The sequence below is a fragment of the Anoplopoma fimbria genome, chromosome 2 (genome assembly GCF_027596085.1).
Source record: "Anoplopoma fimbria isolate UVic2021 breed Golden Eagle Sablefish chromosome 2, Afim_UVic_2022, whole genome shotgun sequence".
NCBI lineage: Eukaryota > Metazoa > Chordata > Actinopteri > Perciformes > Anoplopomatidae > Anoplopoma > Anoplopoma fimbria.
This window is the reverse complement of record NC_072450.1, coordinates 4,595,204-4,613,204: the sequence shown is the minus strand read 5'-3', so window position 1 is coordinate 4,613,204 and position 18,001 is coordinate 4,595,204. Positions and strand designations below refer to the sequence as shown.

At 43.0% G+C, this 18,001-nt stretch overlaps 1 protein-coding gene across 1 annotated transcript; it reads left to right on the top strand.

Annotated features, from left to right (window-relative positions):
• The first annotated feature begins 2,684 nt into the window (after positions 1-2,684).
• On the top strand, positions 2,685-4,699 carry kcna4 (potassium voltage-gated channel, shaker-related subfamily, member 4). The gene has a single exon (XM_054613087.1). The coding sequence runs from the start codon at positions 2,685-2,687 to the stop codon at positions 4,590-4,592; it is 1,908 nt and encodes a 635-aa protein (XP_054469062.1). The 3' UTR covers positions 4,593-4,699.
• Positions 4,700-18,001: the final 13,302 nt, after the last annotated feature.

Here is an 18,001-nt window from a genome sequence, read left to right as displayed (position 1 = left end):
GGATTACTTTTTTTATTTATTTGGGAGGGAGGAGGAGGAGGAGGAGGAGGAGGAGGAGGAGGAGGAGGAGGAGGGAGGAGGAGGAGGAGGAGGAGGAGGAGGAGGAGGAGGAGGAGGAGGAGGAGGAGGAGGGAGGAGGAGGAGGAGGAGGAGGAGGAGGAGGAGGAGGAGGAGGAGGAGGAGGAGGAGGAGGAGGAGGAGGAGGAGGAGGGGAGGGAGGAGGGGGGAGGAGGAGGAGGAGGAGGGGAGGGAGGAGGATGGAGGAGGAGGGGAGGGAGGGAGGAGGAGGAGGGAGGAGGAGGAGGAGGAGGGAGGAGGGAGGAGGAGGGAGGGAGGAGGAGGAGGAGGAGGAGGAGGAGGAGGAGGAGGGGAGGAGGATGGAGGAGGAGGAGGAGGAGGAGGAGGAGGGAGGGAGGAGGGAGGAGGGAGGAGGAGGAGGAGGGAGGATGGGAGGAGGAGGAGGAGGGAGGAGGGGAGGAGGAGGAGGAGGAGGAGGGAGGAGGAGGAGGGAGGGAGGGAGGAGGAGGATGAGGAGGAGGGAGGAGGAGGAGGATGAGGAGGAGGAGGAGGAGGAGGAGGGAGGAGGAGGAGGAGGAGGAGGAGGAGGAGGAGGAGGAGGAGGAGGAGGAGGGAGGAGGAGGAGGAGGAGGAGGAGGAGGAGGAGGAGGAGGAGGAGGAGGAGGAGGAGGAGGAGGAGGAGGGCAGGGAGGAGGAGGAGGATGGTTAGGACACCGGTTGCCACCCAGCAGTGATGAAGGGCAGACTGCATCACGGTGTGCAGTGACCGGCTGTGTCCACTGGGGGAGGACCGAGCACCGCCTGCGTGCGCTGCGGTACACGGATCACTTTCTCACCGATGCTCTCCTCCTCCTCCTCCTCCTCCTCCTCCTCCTCCTCCTCCTCCTCATCACCATCACACACACACAATAGGAGGATACCGGAGTATAGGTAGGGCTCCAGCGGCAGACAGACAGATGCTTGTGAGGCTAAACTTTCGCATCTTTTTCTCCATGACCGCACGAGCTGCACTGATGCTCCCCAAAACACACCGCTACACACCTGCTTCTCCTCTCTCTCTCCTCTCTCTCTCTCTCTCTCTCTCTCTCTCTCTCTCTCTCTCTCTCTCTCTCTCTCTCTCTCTCTCTCTCTCTCTCTCTCTCTCTCTCTCTCTCTCTCTCTCTCTCTCTCTCTCTCTCTCTCTCTCTCTCTCATCTCTCTCTCTCTCTCTCTCTCTCTCTCTCTCTCTCTCTCTCCTCTCTCTCTCTCCTCTCTCTCTCCTCTCTCTCTCTCTCTCTCTCTCTCTCTCTCTCTCCCTCTCTCTCTCTCTCTCTCTCTCTCTCTCTCTCTCTCTCTCTCTCTCTCTCTCTCCTCTCTCTCTCTCTCCTCTCTCTCCTCTCTCTCTCTCTCTCTCTCTCTCTCTCTCTCTCTCTCCTCTCCCTCTCTCTCTCTCTCTCTCTCTCTCTCTCCTCTCTCTCTCTCTCTCTCTCTCTCTCTCTCTCTCTCTCCTCTCTCTCCTCTCATCTCTCTCTCTCTCATCTCTCTCAGTGATAATTGAGAACCGGTAGCGATGCAGCAGAATCGGCTGCTGAAGTGGAGACAGATCCTGTTGAATTGAGACAAGACGTCGAGACACCACCTCCTCCTCCTCCTCCTCCTCTCCAAAAAAAATAAAAAAACACACAAGAAAAAAATAAAAAAGTGTGTTCCTCGGGAGTGCGTCAGAGGATGGAGATAGTGGACGATGGTTGGATCCGACGACGGGATTTAAATCAAGACGCAAGGATTTGGGCATGGAGCGAAGAACTGCATCCTCACCCAGCCTAGCTCTCCTCCTCCTCCTCCTCCTCCTCCTCCTGGAGCAGATGTGTCTGTAGGGGGGCTGGTCTGGTCTGGTCTGGTTTGGTTTGGCCCCCTTCCCCACATGTAAGTATGAAAGAATAGAAGAGGAGGCTATGTTGTAAAGGACAGAGGGGATTTCATGCGTAATGTTCATTTTCATGCTCAATAACTATAATAATAATAATAATATGCAAATGAAGTTGCACCTCCCTTATATTGCAAAAGATGTGTATTCTATGCAGTCTGAATATATACATATATATGAATATTCTTCTTTGTTTTCCAAACCAAATGCTGTGTTTGTGTTTTTTTCTCTTGTCTTTCTCTGGCAGAGAGCAGAAGAGGAATAAAGTCTCTCACATTCACAGGAGCTCTTTTTTTATTTATATTTTTTGCTTCAAATCTCATCACATAAAATGGCATCCAGGAGCGACCACTGAGGACCACAGGAGAGATGAACCACCTGATGGGCTCTGGAGGAGGCGCGCAGAGATGTTTTGGGTTGAAGCTGAGTGGACCTGCTGGTTTATGAAGCCCAGCAAATAAAACAACAAGGAGGAGGAGACACACAGAGAGAGCCACCTTTCTCCTTTTTCTTTTCTGGTGTGTGTTTCATGGTCATGATGTCATGAAGAGTCGGAGGCCTGGGCGGTGTCTCCTGTGAGAGCCGCCACATGGACCTCATTGAGGTGTGTTTGTTGTTCTGACTCTCATTCACCTACAACCTATTGGTGGAGCCGGTTCATGCCTCATTTTCTAGCTCAGAGCTGCAACTTTCCTCCTCCTCCACCTCCACCTCCTCCCACCTCCACCTCCATCCCTGTAGCTCATTGACTGGGGTAAAGATGGAGTTTGCCATGGTGGGTGCAGACAATGGGTGCAATAGTCACCTGCCTTATAATTATGCCCAAACTCGTGCACGGGAGCGCCAGGCACGAGCATCAGCAGCTGAAGGTGCAGAAGGAGGAGGAGGAGGAGGAGGAGGAGGAGGAGCAGGTACCACCTCCACCTCCACCTCCTCCTCGCATCTCCTAAACAACCGCCAGCATCAATCTCGCTCCTCCTCCTCTTCCTCCTCCTCCACCACCACCTCCTCCTCCTCCTCCACCTCCTCCTCCCAGCAGCACCAGCAGGAGAGGAAAAAGCAGCGGTGGAGACGCAGCAGGACTCTGGGTGGAGACCTGCGCCACTCGGAGCTGGCTCTGCTCGGATCCGAGGACGACATGATGATCCAGGAGGAGGAGGAGGAGGAAGAGGAAGAGGAGGAGGAGGAGGACAAGGGAAGCAAGAGGTCGAGCTTTCTGTGCAACATGGATGATGAGGAGGAGACAGACAGACGTCCGCACTCCGGGTATGATTACGCGTCCAGGGAGAGCGGCTGCTGCGAGAGAGTGGTCATCAATGTGTCCGGACTCAGGTTTGAGACTCAGATGAAGACCCTGGCTCAGTTCCCCGACACCCTCCTTGGAGATCCAGACAGGAGGAGCAGGTTCTTCGACCCTCTGAGGAACGAGTACTTCTTCGATCGGAACCGGCCGAGCTTCGACGCCATCCTCTACTACTACCAGTCAGGAGGACGCTTGAAAAGACCTGTGAACGTCCCGTTTGACATCTTCTCCGAGGAGGTGAAGTTCTACGAGCTCGGAGAGGAGGCGATACTGAAGTTTCGGGAGGATGAGGGCTTTGTGAAGGAGGAGGAGAAACCTTTGCCAGAGGATGAGTTCAAGAGACAGATCTGGCTCCTCTTCGAGTACCCGGAGAGCTCCAGTCCAGCCAGAGGGATTGCGGTGGTGTCAGTGCTGGTCATCGTGATCTCCATCGTCATCTTCTGCCTGGAGACCCTCCCGGAGTTCAGGGATGATAAAGGCAACTCCACCCAGTCTGAGCAGGACTTCACCCCGTTCAACGACCCGTTCTTCATCGTGGAGACCGTCTGCATCATCTGGTTCTCCTTTGAGTTGATCGTGCGGTTCTTTGCGTGCCCGAGCAAGCCTGCGTTCTTCAAGAACATCATGAACTGCATAGACATTGTCTCCATCTTGCCTTACTTCATCACGCTGTGCACAGACCTGGCCCAGCACCAGGGGAATGGGCAGCAGGCTGTGAGCTTCGCCATCCTGAGAATAATCCGCCTGGTGAGGGTGTTCCGCATCTTCAAGCTGTCCAGACACTCCAAAGGTCTCCAGATCTTGGGCCACACTTTACGCGCCAGCATGAGGGAGCTGGCTCTCCTCATCTTCTTCCTCGTCATCGGAGTCATCCTCTTCTCCAGCGCTGTGTACTTTGCAGAAGCAGATGAACCATCCTCCCAGTTCACCAGCATCCCAGACGCCTTCTGGTGGGCAGTGGTGACCATGACCACTGTGGGATATGGAGACATGAAGCCCATCACGGTGGGTGGGAAGATAGTGGGCTCCTTGTGCGCCATCGCCGGGGTGCTGACCATTGCGCTCCCGGTGCCGGTGATAGTCTCCAACTTCAACTACTTCTACCACCGGGAGACCGACAACGAGGACCAGGCTCCTGTGGTGGAGAGCTTGCCACCAGGCTGTCCTTACTTCCCAGACTTTTTAAGGAAATTCAAAGGTTCTCCATCGGGTTCCTCCATGGGCGACAAGGCGGAGTACATGGAGATGGAGGAGGGGGTGACGGAGTCGCTTTGCGGGCTGGACAAGAGCCCCAGTAAAGGAAACGGCACCGACATAGGCAGGAGGAACAGTACGAACTCCAAATCCGTTCAGACTGACGTGTGATTACAAGTAGTCTTTTTCAGCCCTTTTTTCTTTCTTAAAAAAAAGGAAAATACCCAACAAGCAGGAGGTCCAAACTCAAGTTTTACGCACGCACATTACGCACACACTTCACAGGTCAGGTGTTTCATCCTCTCCATCTCAGAACAGCTTCTCCACCCAAAATCCTCTCCATTGTGATCAATCATTGGCCCTTAATGGGTTCAATTGATTAAGTCGACTATAATCTGACGTCAAAACTCAAAGTCAGGCTATGCATTCGCACTTTATGAGTTCCATCTGTCAATAATAGGAAGGGTAGGGATGATGGTGTTTTTTTTTTGCTGTTATGCAATAAAGTTTAAAAATAAGTAAATGAATAAATGTTTGCACTAATGTAGAACTTGGCGCTGGAGGTTTGGCTGGTTTTTATTTCAGAGACAGAAACTGTAGGCCGTGCAAATGGCAATAATTTAAGTCATCCTCTGACCACTTAGCTGAAGAATGTTGGAGGAACTTCCTCTAGAGAGAGAAAAGCTAATGATATTAATAACCCTCTCTCATGTGCTGCCAATAAAAATTGGACTCCAATAAAGGGAAAGAAAGAGCCCGAGACAGATACCATACGTTCTGCTGGTGATCCAACACTTAGAGAAGCTCATTGACAAAGACACAGCACATTTAGCAGTCATCAAATAAACCAGGGCTAGAATTATTTCTATGACATCTACACAAATATGCTTTTTTTTTTTTCCCCCACACAGAAAAAGAGCCTGGTGAGCCACTATGAGAGCAAAGCACAGGACACATCAGAGAAAATGGCTGGATAAATGACTTTGTGTTTTTTGGTTTTTTTTTGTACGGACCGGCTTGGAGGCCTCTAGTCGTCCCCCCCTCCTCCCCCCCTCCCAAGTTTCATTTTTAAAAACCACCTCAAAAATGACAATATCCCTTTACACGGACGCAGATGGAAAGCTATAGCAAAAAAAAACGACTCTGTTGTGGAAACGCATTGGATAAGGGGGGTAGGGGAGGGGGGGCAGCTTCCTCTCCTGTCCGCTTGGACTTGGTGCACAAAGTATTTTGTTTGTTTGTTTTTTCCCACTCAAGAGGACTATGTGATTATCTCTCCGAGCTCAGAGGACCTTCCGGGGATGTGGACGTCTTCCAAAGGTATGTAGACTGCAGTGTGTGTGTGTGTGTGTGTCAGACAGACCATAATGCTCTTTAACATGTGGGGAAATATCCTCTCCTTTTGCATTTATTTAATAACATCTTATTTATTTGCAACACTTGGTTGACCCCCCAACCCTAGTAAGTAAGAATGGTTAAGTGTGCGTAAAACGGTGTTGATGGAACATGATGAGTCAATGTTTCTCCAACATGTTTATGCTACACTCAGGTCTAATATATCCAACACATCCTCATTCATATTAATAGCTGTTATTATACGGATTAATCAGGTCAGCGTGCTGTAAGAACATATGCCAAAGGTTTGGGAAGATTGGGGTTTTGGTTGTTGACGTGCTGCAGAGTTTACATCCTGCTTTGATGGGCAGTTGATTGCACTCAGGTCAGAAGATGATTGATTAGGTTTAATTGTTTTAGTGTCCTTGTTTTGTCTCTGCTCTCTGCTTTCCAGCTGTCTTATTAATAGGTGAGGTGTTTGTATAAGGTGTCCTCACCTTTCACAGCAGGTGCAGCATGAGGACATTGTGACACATGAAGCCTGAATATATTGTTTCACTACATTTATCAACGTCACTTTAAGGATTTCAAATGTGAAACTCTTTTTTTGTTGCATGAAACTCCTGTCATTCTCTTGATATTAATCGGCAAAGCGAAACGTTATTAATTAATATATTTGTTGACAATACAAACTTGTTGATTGGATGTTTGGGCTTCACGCTGCAGAGTGATGCATGTGTTTGACAAGGAAGGAGGAGAAGTTTCTCTGCGCTCACTGAATCTTAGTTTAAGATGCACGCATGTGAGGAGGATTTGTGATGTCACAGTTGTTGTTTTTTTAGCCAATCGGCTGTGACTTGGAGACGTGAGGCCTCCAGTGCACAAAACACTGACTGTGGACTTCTAAATGCAAGAAAAAGGGACCTCTCATGTCTGGCAGTTAAAGTTTTGAAATGTAAAATATTTGCATATTCATTGATGATTGATTTTCAATGAGGAAGGAGTATACGTCACTTTGACATAACTGAACTTTAGTGTGGCAAAATGATATTAGACATAAATTATTAGTCACCAGCAGAGCAGCATTTTATGTCTTAATACATGTGTAGAGGGGTCTTAAAGTAGTGCACATTTTGACCCACCTTATTTTACAGATGGATCACGAAAAATGCAGAATCAAGAACCAAAATATATATATATTAATCTTAGATTTGTCAGCATATTTATTATCCACGAAAACTCTCTGAACTTTTGGCATCATTAGAATTCTAAAAAGTTAAAAAGCCAAAATGTAATATGCATTACTTTGCAGTGTATTGATGAAATGCAGTGAAATACTTTATATATTGTACTTGGAAATATGCCAACTTTTGTCACAGTCAGTAGAAGTATTTGCTGTGAACGTACAGTAGACACAGTCACTCCCTCCATCGTGCTACTCAGATCATTATCACTGCATCAGCATATAAGTTATTGCGCCTCAGAGGAACTATTCATACAAGATATTTTCAACACCTGCACCCACAACCGCACACACACACACACACACAACCGCACACACACACACACCATTGTGGCACATCGCCAACTCCTATTGATACCTCACGCTTACATAATGTGGCTTATGGCAAGAGGAGCAATCCAAAACAATACTTTCTTTTATTATTGTGTGGGTCCGGCATATTCTTAGGCCTGTAGCTGCTCGAGCCGACTGTGAAAGCAGCCTGTGAGTCGTTCTGAGCCGACGGACGGAGCTGAATGTTTTGGTTTTTTATACCGTTTGAAGCGTCACGTGCGGCGTCCAGTCTTTTGTAGTGCAGATTTAGACCATATGGCCGGGCCCGTGTGACAAAGGGAGAGTTTATTTATGGTTATTTCTCAAAAGGTATTCAGTGCCCGTCAGAGGAAACAGAGAGAGAGAGAGAGAGAGGTGTAAGGAAAAGGGAGCGTGAGGTACATAATGTCAGACAAGGTTATGTAATAATGGCACAAGGGAGTAGAGTCCATCGACGGGAAGTTTTTTCGCCAGTTTTTGCAAATCAATCAAAAGTCTGAGTCACTGAGACACCAAACACTTTGCTGGTTTTGATCATTTGTACCATTCTATCATGAAGACTTCTGTTTGTTTTGTTCCATGTTGTTTACAAAGAACAGTGCATCATAATGATTTAGGTTTTCTTGTGGGATGAACTCACATTTGTACAACACAGATCCAAAGCTTGATTGCCATCCAGACATTATTTACACATGTTAGAGAATGTTTATCTGTCAATGTTTTTTGGCGAATGTAGAGTTTGATCAGTACAAACAGGCGAACAGTGAATCAATGCTGGAGTGCCTTAAACTTGCATTCTCTCTAATCGCCATCAGGGGGCGACTCCTCTGGTTGTATAGAAGTCTATGAGAAAATGACTCTACTTCTCTCTTGATTTATTCCCTCAGTAAACATTGTAAACATGAGTTTATGGTCTCAATCTCTAGTTTCAAGTCTTCTTCAATACAGCATGATGTTCATTTAGTAAATGATGCTCCATTTAGAGTCAAACAGACCATAAAGCAGAGTATGCTTTAGGGCGGGGCTTACTGTGATTGACAGGTCGCTACAACGTCATTGTCCAGTGTTGGAGTTGTCCGTGTTTTCGTCTTACAACTTGAATCCTTTCAAAGTGTGTTTTCACGTCATCAAAGTTGATTCCAACCTATTTGGTGTCCTAAACATGTCTCATTCAGCATTTGGTTGTACTTAGCTCCACCCTCTCCTGACACTGGTTCCAAAAACCAAGATGGCGTCGGCCTAAATGCCACAGTGGAGGCTTCAAAACGGCAGTCCACAAACCAATGGGTGAAGTCATGTTTACTACATCCACTTGTTATATACAGCCTCTCTGCAGTGTGTTGGAGTCCTCTGGGGTAGCTCATGATATATGATAATAACGTACCTGAAGAGGAAAGCATTCACTAAATTACTAAAATATAACAGATGTGCAGGTGTATGCCATGCTACCTTTCACATAGCTTAATGATCATGAGCTGGCAAAAGGGGTCAACGACTAAAAGGCCGAACAGCCTCCAGAGCTAAAATGTCTCAGAGTTAATCAGATCTTTTTCGAACTGTGTCTATTAAATGCAACAGGCCGGTGTTCAGGGTCTCCACTGTGGTTATCACTCTGGCATCCAAATGTTTTACCGCATTAGGCACTGCACACCCCACAAGTCCACACTTTATAAGACCGTCGACTCTCTTAGATTGAAACAACCTGCTCTGCATAACAGAATCTAAATTGTGCTGACAACCAGAGGTCAAAGTCACAGCTCACCCTGCTGACAAAGGGCTCATTTAGCCGATCACAAAATGACTCCCTACCTGCAGCCAAGACAACCATCCATCTTCTGCGACTGCTTAAAACCCGTTCAGGGTCACAGACTGCTGGAACTCATCCCAGCAGGACTGGGGGAGAGGGAGGCAGCACTCCAGACGGGCTGCCAGATCTTTATGGATCTAAAATAAAGACAGACAAACACATTTACACTCGTTTGACCTGACCTGAGATGATACTCTAACACATATTGAGATCTTAAAGTGTATGATTATCTCTGCCTCTGCAACAGCCCTGCAATAAATCCTACCTTAATGAAGGTTATAATGTTCAGCTTTTGTTTATATATATAACAGTTATAACAGATATATATATAACAGATATATATAACAGTTTATATTGTGTTCAAAACTATGTTGCTGCTATTCTTGGCCAGGTCTAGCCAAGAAGAGAACATTGATCTTAATGTGACGAACCAGGTTAAATACAAAATAAATGAAAAAAGAAATAACAATTTTGGAAAAATATATTTTTTGTTTATTTTAAAGGCTGGAGTTGAATGTGGATCTGTTGACATTTGTTGTGTTATTCAGATAGTTTATCAGGTTTATATCAATTGAGGTAAACCACACAATTATTAGAAACACCTTTCATTAAAAAAACAATGGAATTAAAAAGCAACACTGACTACAGCCTCCAAAATTACCATAACTTGAATCAACATTAAAGCAGTTTTAACAAATAACTGAACACTTGTCAAGCCAAGTTATTTTTATTGTAAAAATTGTATTTTATTTATTTTATTATTGTATTTTTATTGTAATAATCACAAGTCGACACAATTCTATACGGGTATTGTATTAGATATTGTTGAGTTTTGTTTTAACTTGGTACAAATGGTAAATGGACTCACATTTTTACAGTCTTTCGACCACTCTGTACATAATAAACTGTTTTTTCTTTTTTTTAGTACGAGATTGGAAGCTTTTTTTTGCCTCTTTACGGCTCACAACATGAGCGTCTTCTAGCTAACGGTGCTACCAGCGATAACATCAAACTAAGGTCAACATGCTGACACAGCTATCAGTGTTCACTTGAGGGAGAAATGGAGGGTGGGTGCTGAGGTGATGATAGTATTACTCTATTCAACAAAATAAGTGTTTGTATATTTACAAGAAACCTATTTCATATATTACATGTATAGTTTTTATGGCTGATTAGATAAGAATGACCTTCCTTTTGAAGAAAGAAATCTTGAAATCTGTATAGTTTATGTTTTCAAGCTTGCGGTCCTGTTTTCCAATACCTTTGCTGTTGCATTGCTACTTTTCTTGCCTCACCGACACCACAACCAATCCGTGGAATAGTTTGAATAGCGTAACCCTAACCATCGGCAGGAATGTGTTTTGGGTCACTTGCATGCTTGTGGACTTGTGTGTCTTTATGTGTTTGGCTGATACAAGCAAAACAGGGACCTCACACATTGCTCCATAGCCGTGGTGGAAAAAGTACTCATATCTTCTACTGTAGTACAAGTAGTAGTAATTCACTAGAGTAAGAGTACAAAAGTATTAACAGCACAAATTTGCTGACAGTATCAAAAGTAAACACTCACACAGGAGCAGATCGTTTTCTTCAATATAAGTATGGGAAACACGTCCCAAACATCAAAAAGGGCAACTTTGGTACACAAACACCATCTTGAACATTGGTCTCCTGGTTGAAAGTCCTGTGTTTGTTTGACCCACCCGGAATTACACTACGTCATCACAGTCAAAGAGCATTTCTCTCTGAGTTGAAACTGTAGTTACTTGAAAGTTCGGGCGCTAAAAGGTACGTTGTGCGTCGATCTGAAGATGCTGATGGGTGTGAAAAAGCATTGGTATTCGACATCCTTGGAATGAGAACGGGCTGGTAGAGGAACTACGGTGGCCCGTATGTCTCTATCTATTGCCAGGGTTTTGTTTGTCTGTTATGGGCTACTGTAGAAACATGGCCGCCAGCTCCATGAGGAGGGACCGCCCCGTATGTAGATATAAACGGCTCATTTTAAGGTAACAAATACACAACGATACTTATTTTCAGGTGATTAAAGACATGAATGTGATATCCTAGTTCTGCCCATAGCTTCCTCTAAATGCTGCACACTGTTCCTTTATTACGATACTTGAGAATATGTACTTATTCCACCGCTGCTACATGGTGGTCAACAGAACAACAGCTTTTCACCATTTTTGCTGCGTTTTTCTATGTGGATGCACAATGGCAATGTGTTTCTTCTATATATTGTAATATCATATGTATTACTTCAATACTCAATAGTATTATGAAGGTGTAAAATGTGCCATCCTAAGAAAGAGAGAGAGATTTCAATCAAACAGTGTGTACTTTAAATGTCCTCACACAGTCCTGGGGACAGATCTAATCAGTCCAGATAAGAGAAATCATCAAGGGTTTGTAGGGCATTTGAACTTTGTATCAGCACATTGTGGCCTACAAAAAACAAAGGGTTGAATGTTAAGAAGTTGAGCAGGAAAATTCTTCCTTCTCTTATTTTTTTCCACTGATGCAGCCAGTCATTTTTTTCCATAATGTTTTTGTGGAAAAATCATTAATCAAGCAAAATTACATAGACTGGGGCCACATAATGCTTTGTTTGTTTGAGTAAAGAATGCACTGTTTTCGGTGATTATTGTAAATAATCTTTTCAGTAGATGAGCTGTCATACCTCACTGATAAAATCTTTTTTTCTTGGAAGTAACCAAAGCAACATGAAAAGAAAACAACAACAGAAAACAGAGTGGAATTTCACGAGGCTGGAACATCTCTCCATTCATCTGTCCTGCCAATTCATTAATCAGGCCTGATAAAGGCCCGTCAGCTGTTGCCAACACACACAACACACGATCCCAGCTGTTGTCACCGCGAGAGTATTTACGATAATTGTTGTTCCCTTTTAAAAAAGTTACCTTCTTGTAAAAACATTTACTAATACTTCAAAGAGGACGGGTATCCATTCATCAGATCCAACTCAAGACGGAGTGAGCCAAAGGCAGGAAGTAGTGAGATGAAGATAACAGGCTTTTTAACCAGGTGAGCCATAATGACCCTCCCCCAAACGAAGATTATCATAGCTCAGCCATCTTGACAAGGCATTTCAACTTACTCCAATGTCAACTCATCCAAGTCAGAATTAGACGGTCTGAACAATTGACGTAGTATAAATATAGAGAAATTCTGCCAGCTGGGTGGGAGTGTTGGTGGATGCATCAAACAAACACATGACCTTCACCCAGGAGACCTCTGTTTGTGTCCTGTGTGAAACTAAAAGTCAACGCTGACTTATTTTGTCACGTCAGCCTTAAGTCATGTGTCTCATATGAGTCCATAGTTACGTGAGTCGTTAGGCACTCTGTAGGCATGTATACACAGTAAATTCCCCAGTGTTAAATATGCATTGTCAAAGTGTACTGACTCTTTCAGAGTTATAACAACAACAGCAAGAGTAATTCCAACTAATATATCCCCCAGTGTTGGTGAAAATATTCAGAGTTAAAATTGTTAGTGTAAAATAGACAGTGTAAAAGTACATTGACTATTTCAGTGTTATTACAACAACAGCAAGAGTAAAACGCTGCACAGTGTTGATGAAAATGTTCACTGTTACAAGACTAGTGTACTCTTGAAAGTACTCTGGTAAGCTCCTTCTCCTTCTCCTTCAAACGGACCAGTTTCACCACGGTGCCAGTTTTCTTCTCGAATGACTGTGGTAAGTTTCTCTAAATCACTTATGAAACCACATTTTGACATTTCAGCAGAAGCATCATTTTAGAATAACTAAAGTGAACTGTAGTTGAGCAGTTGTTGTGTCTTGAAATACTGAATAGCAGAGGGCTAATGTGACCGAGTGAAAGCTGCTTAAATGTGCGCGCAAAAATCAATGTCAATGAAGGCTAACAAGCTAACTTGAAACTTGACAATGTGGGAAGAGAGGTCAATGTGAAGGAATAGTGTTGTATTATTTTGAATGTCCATAGATGACATTAAAATAGCAGAGACTTCATGTGCGGGAAGTGGGTTCAACTCTTTAGGTAAAGTATCCAGAACAACCTAACGTTGTGTGCAGGTTCTTAGGATTAACTTTCAACCTAGTGTGAATTATTTACTGCATATAATCGAAGAGAGACGGAAAAGTAGAAACCAAAATATGCACAGGAGAAAAAAGGACAAAATACTATTGTTTATGTGGACAAGGCTGATGGAATGTTTCACCTTTATTTAATAGACAACTAATGATGAAACATCACAGCATTGTATCCTAATGAGCCTAATTGAGCAATCTGATCTGATATTATCAGAAAGATGAGTCATTGATTTGGCCACTTATCTAATCTCACTGTCTTGTTGTGACACAGTATTTTGTAAAATTGTATCATTCCCAGATATAAGCTAACATTGTTTTACCTTTATTCCTTTTAAGTACATGGAATTTCTCTACTTTGTTTTTCAGATTTCCCCATTCCGTGCTATGGTTCAGTGATGGTAGGTAACATTTCGATAAATTAATACAAACAGAAGTCTTTGTTTACACACATGTCAAAATGATTTCTGCCTGCATGCCATAGGGACTCCACACAGTCCAGTTACTTTGGAATTGGGCAAATGCTGATTGGGATTCTTAAAGCCCGAATGGTACAATATGGTTTTCCAATCTACTATATGCCAACAGGAGCTGATGTTACTGTCAAAGTATTTTGTGTAACAGATTATAATACGGTTTCATTTTGTCATTTTACAGACACCATCATGTTGATTAAAACAAGAATCTATAACGAACAGAAATATGTCAAGATCAGCCAACCGAGCTTGGATGAGTTTTTGAATGCTGGTAGGTCATCATTCATATGCCATTGTAAAAACAAAAGGAAAGTAGATGTGTCAGTTCATAACTTTTGACGATGCACCTCATTGTGCTATTTGTTGAAAATAATTTCAGTGTCTCACTTTCTGTCGAGCTACATTTAGTGGCAAAGTCAAAATATATCACTTAGAGTCTGGGTTTATACCCTTACTTATTCTTGTTATCTCATATGTATTTTTTCTCTTAAGCTTTCATGAAGTTCTCCATCCCACCTGTCACTGAAGGGATCAGAGTATATGATGAGACGGGAACAGAGGTGGATGCAGACGTCTTTGAAGAAGTAGCACAGCAGCCCAACGCTGGTGTTTTTACTATCAGATTTGACATTGGTAAGATTGTACTATCTTGATAACCATTTCTTTCAGCATAGTTCATGGATTGTTGACTAAGACTTAGTTACACTTTAAGGTTTTGAAAAACCAACAAATTATAGGTGTTTTCTCCCTTCCCTCTTTCTCCGGAACTACACATAGATCCCCAAGGAGCAAGTTCATCAGGCAGTCCATTGATTGATGTCGTAACCAATGCATCGCTGGACCTTTCAGGCTGCGGTCCTGAAGATTCGGTCACCCTTGAACTCATATCCTGCGGCTCTGATGATACAGTCATCCTAGGTGAGGATTACAGTCCTTGCAGAAAAAGGCAGAAGGAAGATCAAGATGCCAAACAGGTAGGTTGATACTGTGAGCTTCCTTTAGGGACTGCCCCCTTTAAAAAAAAAAATAATCCTGTGTATCTACGGTCAATCATTTAATTTTTAGTGAATATTTTCCTGTCGTTTACTTTCATTTTACAGTTGGTTCAATCTGCGTTGGCCAAGAAACCTGGTGGAGACCGTATTGTCAAGGAATACAACCGGACGAAAGGTCTGACTGACTCCTCACTGTGATGGCACTGTGATGTTCTGAATGGGAGTTACACTTGCATCTCAAAACCTTTGATATAATTGATATTGTTATTGTTTTTAATAAATTGTTATTAAGACATGGATATAATGGTGTTTGTTGTTTTTCCCCTGCAAACATTTTGAGTTTTACTGGGTAAACTGTGTTAGCTGGACATAGTAAATGCAAAACTCTTATTATTGTTATTCTGTACATAAGGTGTTTGGTAAGAATAACACTAAAAGGGAGTGAATACAGGAGTAAATAATTTATCACTGGCAAGAGTCAGTTAAAAATCAACACTGTATTTGGAGTTATTTCGTAATCAACACTAAGTGTCAAGTAGGTCTAACACTCATGTAGAGTAACTTAATAAGAGTTAGTTTTGATTAACACTTAGTGTCCAAGTGTCAAATGTTAATAACACTACAAGTGTTATTAACACCATAGTGTTCAATTTGAGTTACACTTCTCAGTGTAACGTAGTGTAAAATATTAACTCTTAAAAGAGTCGAATTGACTCTGAAATTTTAACACTATGTTCAGTGTAACTTTAACACTCTGTAGATGAGGACCATATGTTCACTGACTTAGTGTTAAAATTGACTCTTTAAGTGTTAAATTGACACTGCCGATTTTACTGTGTAGTAGCGTACTAGTGCCGGCTAGCAAGTATGCCGTGGACTAAAGCTAGCCACCTAGCATGCTTTGAATCAACAAAGCGTGCTGACAGCAGCTTGCTTAATGAATCAAACTTGCACGCTAAGATATTTAAACAATGACTCTTTTTAGACCTCAGTCCCCGCTGGTGTTTCATGCACAACTGAGCAACTTTAATAGGAAAGAACGGGGCACCGCCTCAAACACTGAATCCACAATCTCTTTATACATCCATGGTGTTCACCCAACTCATGGGGCTAACATAAGCTTAAATAGCTAGCTAGCTACAGAGGACACATTTGTAATTTCAGCCCGCGAAATCGGTCAGTGACTAGAAAAAAGAAGCCTGCTTCTGTTTACATCTGTGTGAGATCTAGGAAGTATTTTTTTTAAAATAATTTTGATGGTAAATCTGCCACCATTGTAAGTGTTAACTGCATATGTACTGTATAACAGGTGCAAGTTGCCCTTTCATTGACCACCTAATCAGTCGGAGGTAACATCGTTATCATTACAGGCGACCATGTTCTTGACTAAGACTGTTTGTCTCCCGTTTTCCACATTAAGGAAACGTTCTCGGAACAGTCTGACGCGAGCGGTTAATAAAACACACTTGGGATTAAAGCCTTGCTGTAAGTTTAGACCAGCTTGTGGTTTCCATGCCGCTGTTACATAACGTCCCTCTATTGAAGGATGGCAACCTGAGTCTTTGCACAGCTCCACTGTATCCCGTCCATCTGACAGCATCCCGGGCTTTATTATGTTTCTTCATTACAGACGTGTAGATTGTGTTGCTAATTACACATGTGCCTCCGTGTTGGGTTTCTCAAACCCACTGTAAAACTCTGCTGCTTTTGTATGCTCATTGCTTTACGCTATATTGCTTTACAGTTATTTAAAAAAAAAAAAAAAACAGCAGTTGTTGCATTTTTAAAAGAGAAGCGCTGGCAAATATGAAATGAAATATAGATCAATATTTACAATGATGAGGTATAGTTCACCTGCAGTAGACACAGAGGTATGTGTGGTCAAAATGTTGATTTAGTTTGCCGTCACACACAGACAGTCTGGGGCAAGAGAGGATTACAGATTTGTTAAGGCAGTGGAAAAGGTAAGCATTTCAAAGATTTGTCATATCAAGTTTAGGCTTTTTTGTAATGTTTTTTTTTTCTCCCCTCATTTTCCAGAGTGCTACCTAAACCCCCACAGCGCTGCGGCTTGTTATGAACAAGCTTGAGATTTGATTAAATGGAGCAGCTGCTCAACCATAAAAAAGTTTTTTCCTCTCCGGCTCCCCATTGAGGATGAGCTGAGGGGCCGACGCCCTGCTGGTTCCTGTAAAACTTTTGAGGGGCCGCAGATGCTGATCACGCTCTGAATGTCATCAAGTACATGAGGTTGAGTTTCCTCTTCAGGTAACTCTGGTTTTGAAACTCTATAGAGCGTCGGTTTCTGTATCAGCTCGCATATATATAAGCATGCATTTTATCATTTAACCCAGGCTTGAATAAGAATAAAGGTTTGAAAAGAGGATTAGTCACAAAATAAAGGAATAAAATATTGGAATTAGTCACTGCAGGTGACAGAGTGCAGAGAAAGCTGATACCGTTTGTGAAAAGCATTTTGTCATCATGAAGTGTCAGCATTATTATGACTCTGTAAGTTTTGACCAATTTGTTGATTTATTGTAACGTTTTACACTTGAATTGTAAATCCTGTACATTTTCAAGAGTTTTTAACAAATTGCTGGTACGCAATTTATTATTTTTATTAATAAATAACAATTCGGTACATTTATCTATCTAAGTATTTTTTTGTTATATTTTTCAAACACTGGTATCAGATCAGCACTCGGTATCGGCCAACAACCTAAGAACACCCAAAGCCCAGGTATCGCTATCGGGACTGAGAAGTCGGATTTTGTCGTTTTTTTGTTCAAATTCATGAATTATGTCCTGTGTAGAAAAATAAATCAGAAGCAAAAAGTCTTTAGGCCTTTTCACACCAGGGACGTTTTTTGTCCTATGATTAATTTGCATCTCATTATATATATTTTTTTCAACCGTAGTATTTTCACCTCGAAAACAAATATAACGTAGCGAAAAAGCTAAGCTAACTTTTCCGGAGCAAGGTCAACTTCGCTGAGCTTTCGCATCATGAATTAAGTCATCAACCAATAACTCAATCATACTAGAGCAGAATTCCCTCAGAGCATTTTCGCTTTTAAAAGGAAACTCAATAAAGTAGCCCACAGTAGCTTAAGCTATACAACCTTCTACCTTAGGCAGACTGCCAGACACGGATACGGGTCAATAAGATCCTGTAGTCGATCCTCAAACTGCACAAATCTGTTTGAACTTTCTATTGAAAAAGTGCTGCAACTGTTGCCAATTTTATCGTTGCCAATATGAATTTTGATGTGAAATATTCACAGGCTATGTAGCAATGAAAAGCACTAGATGG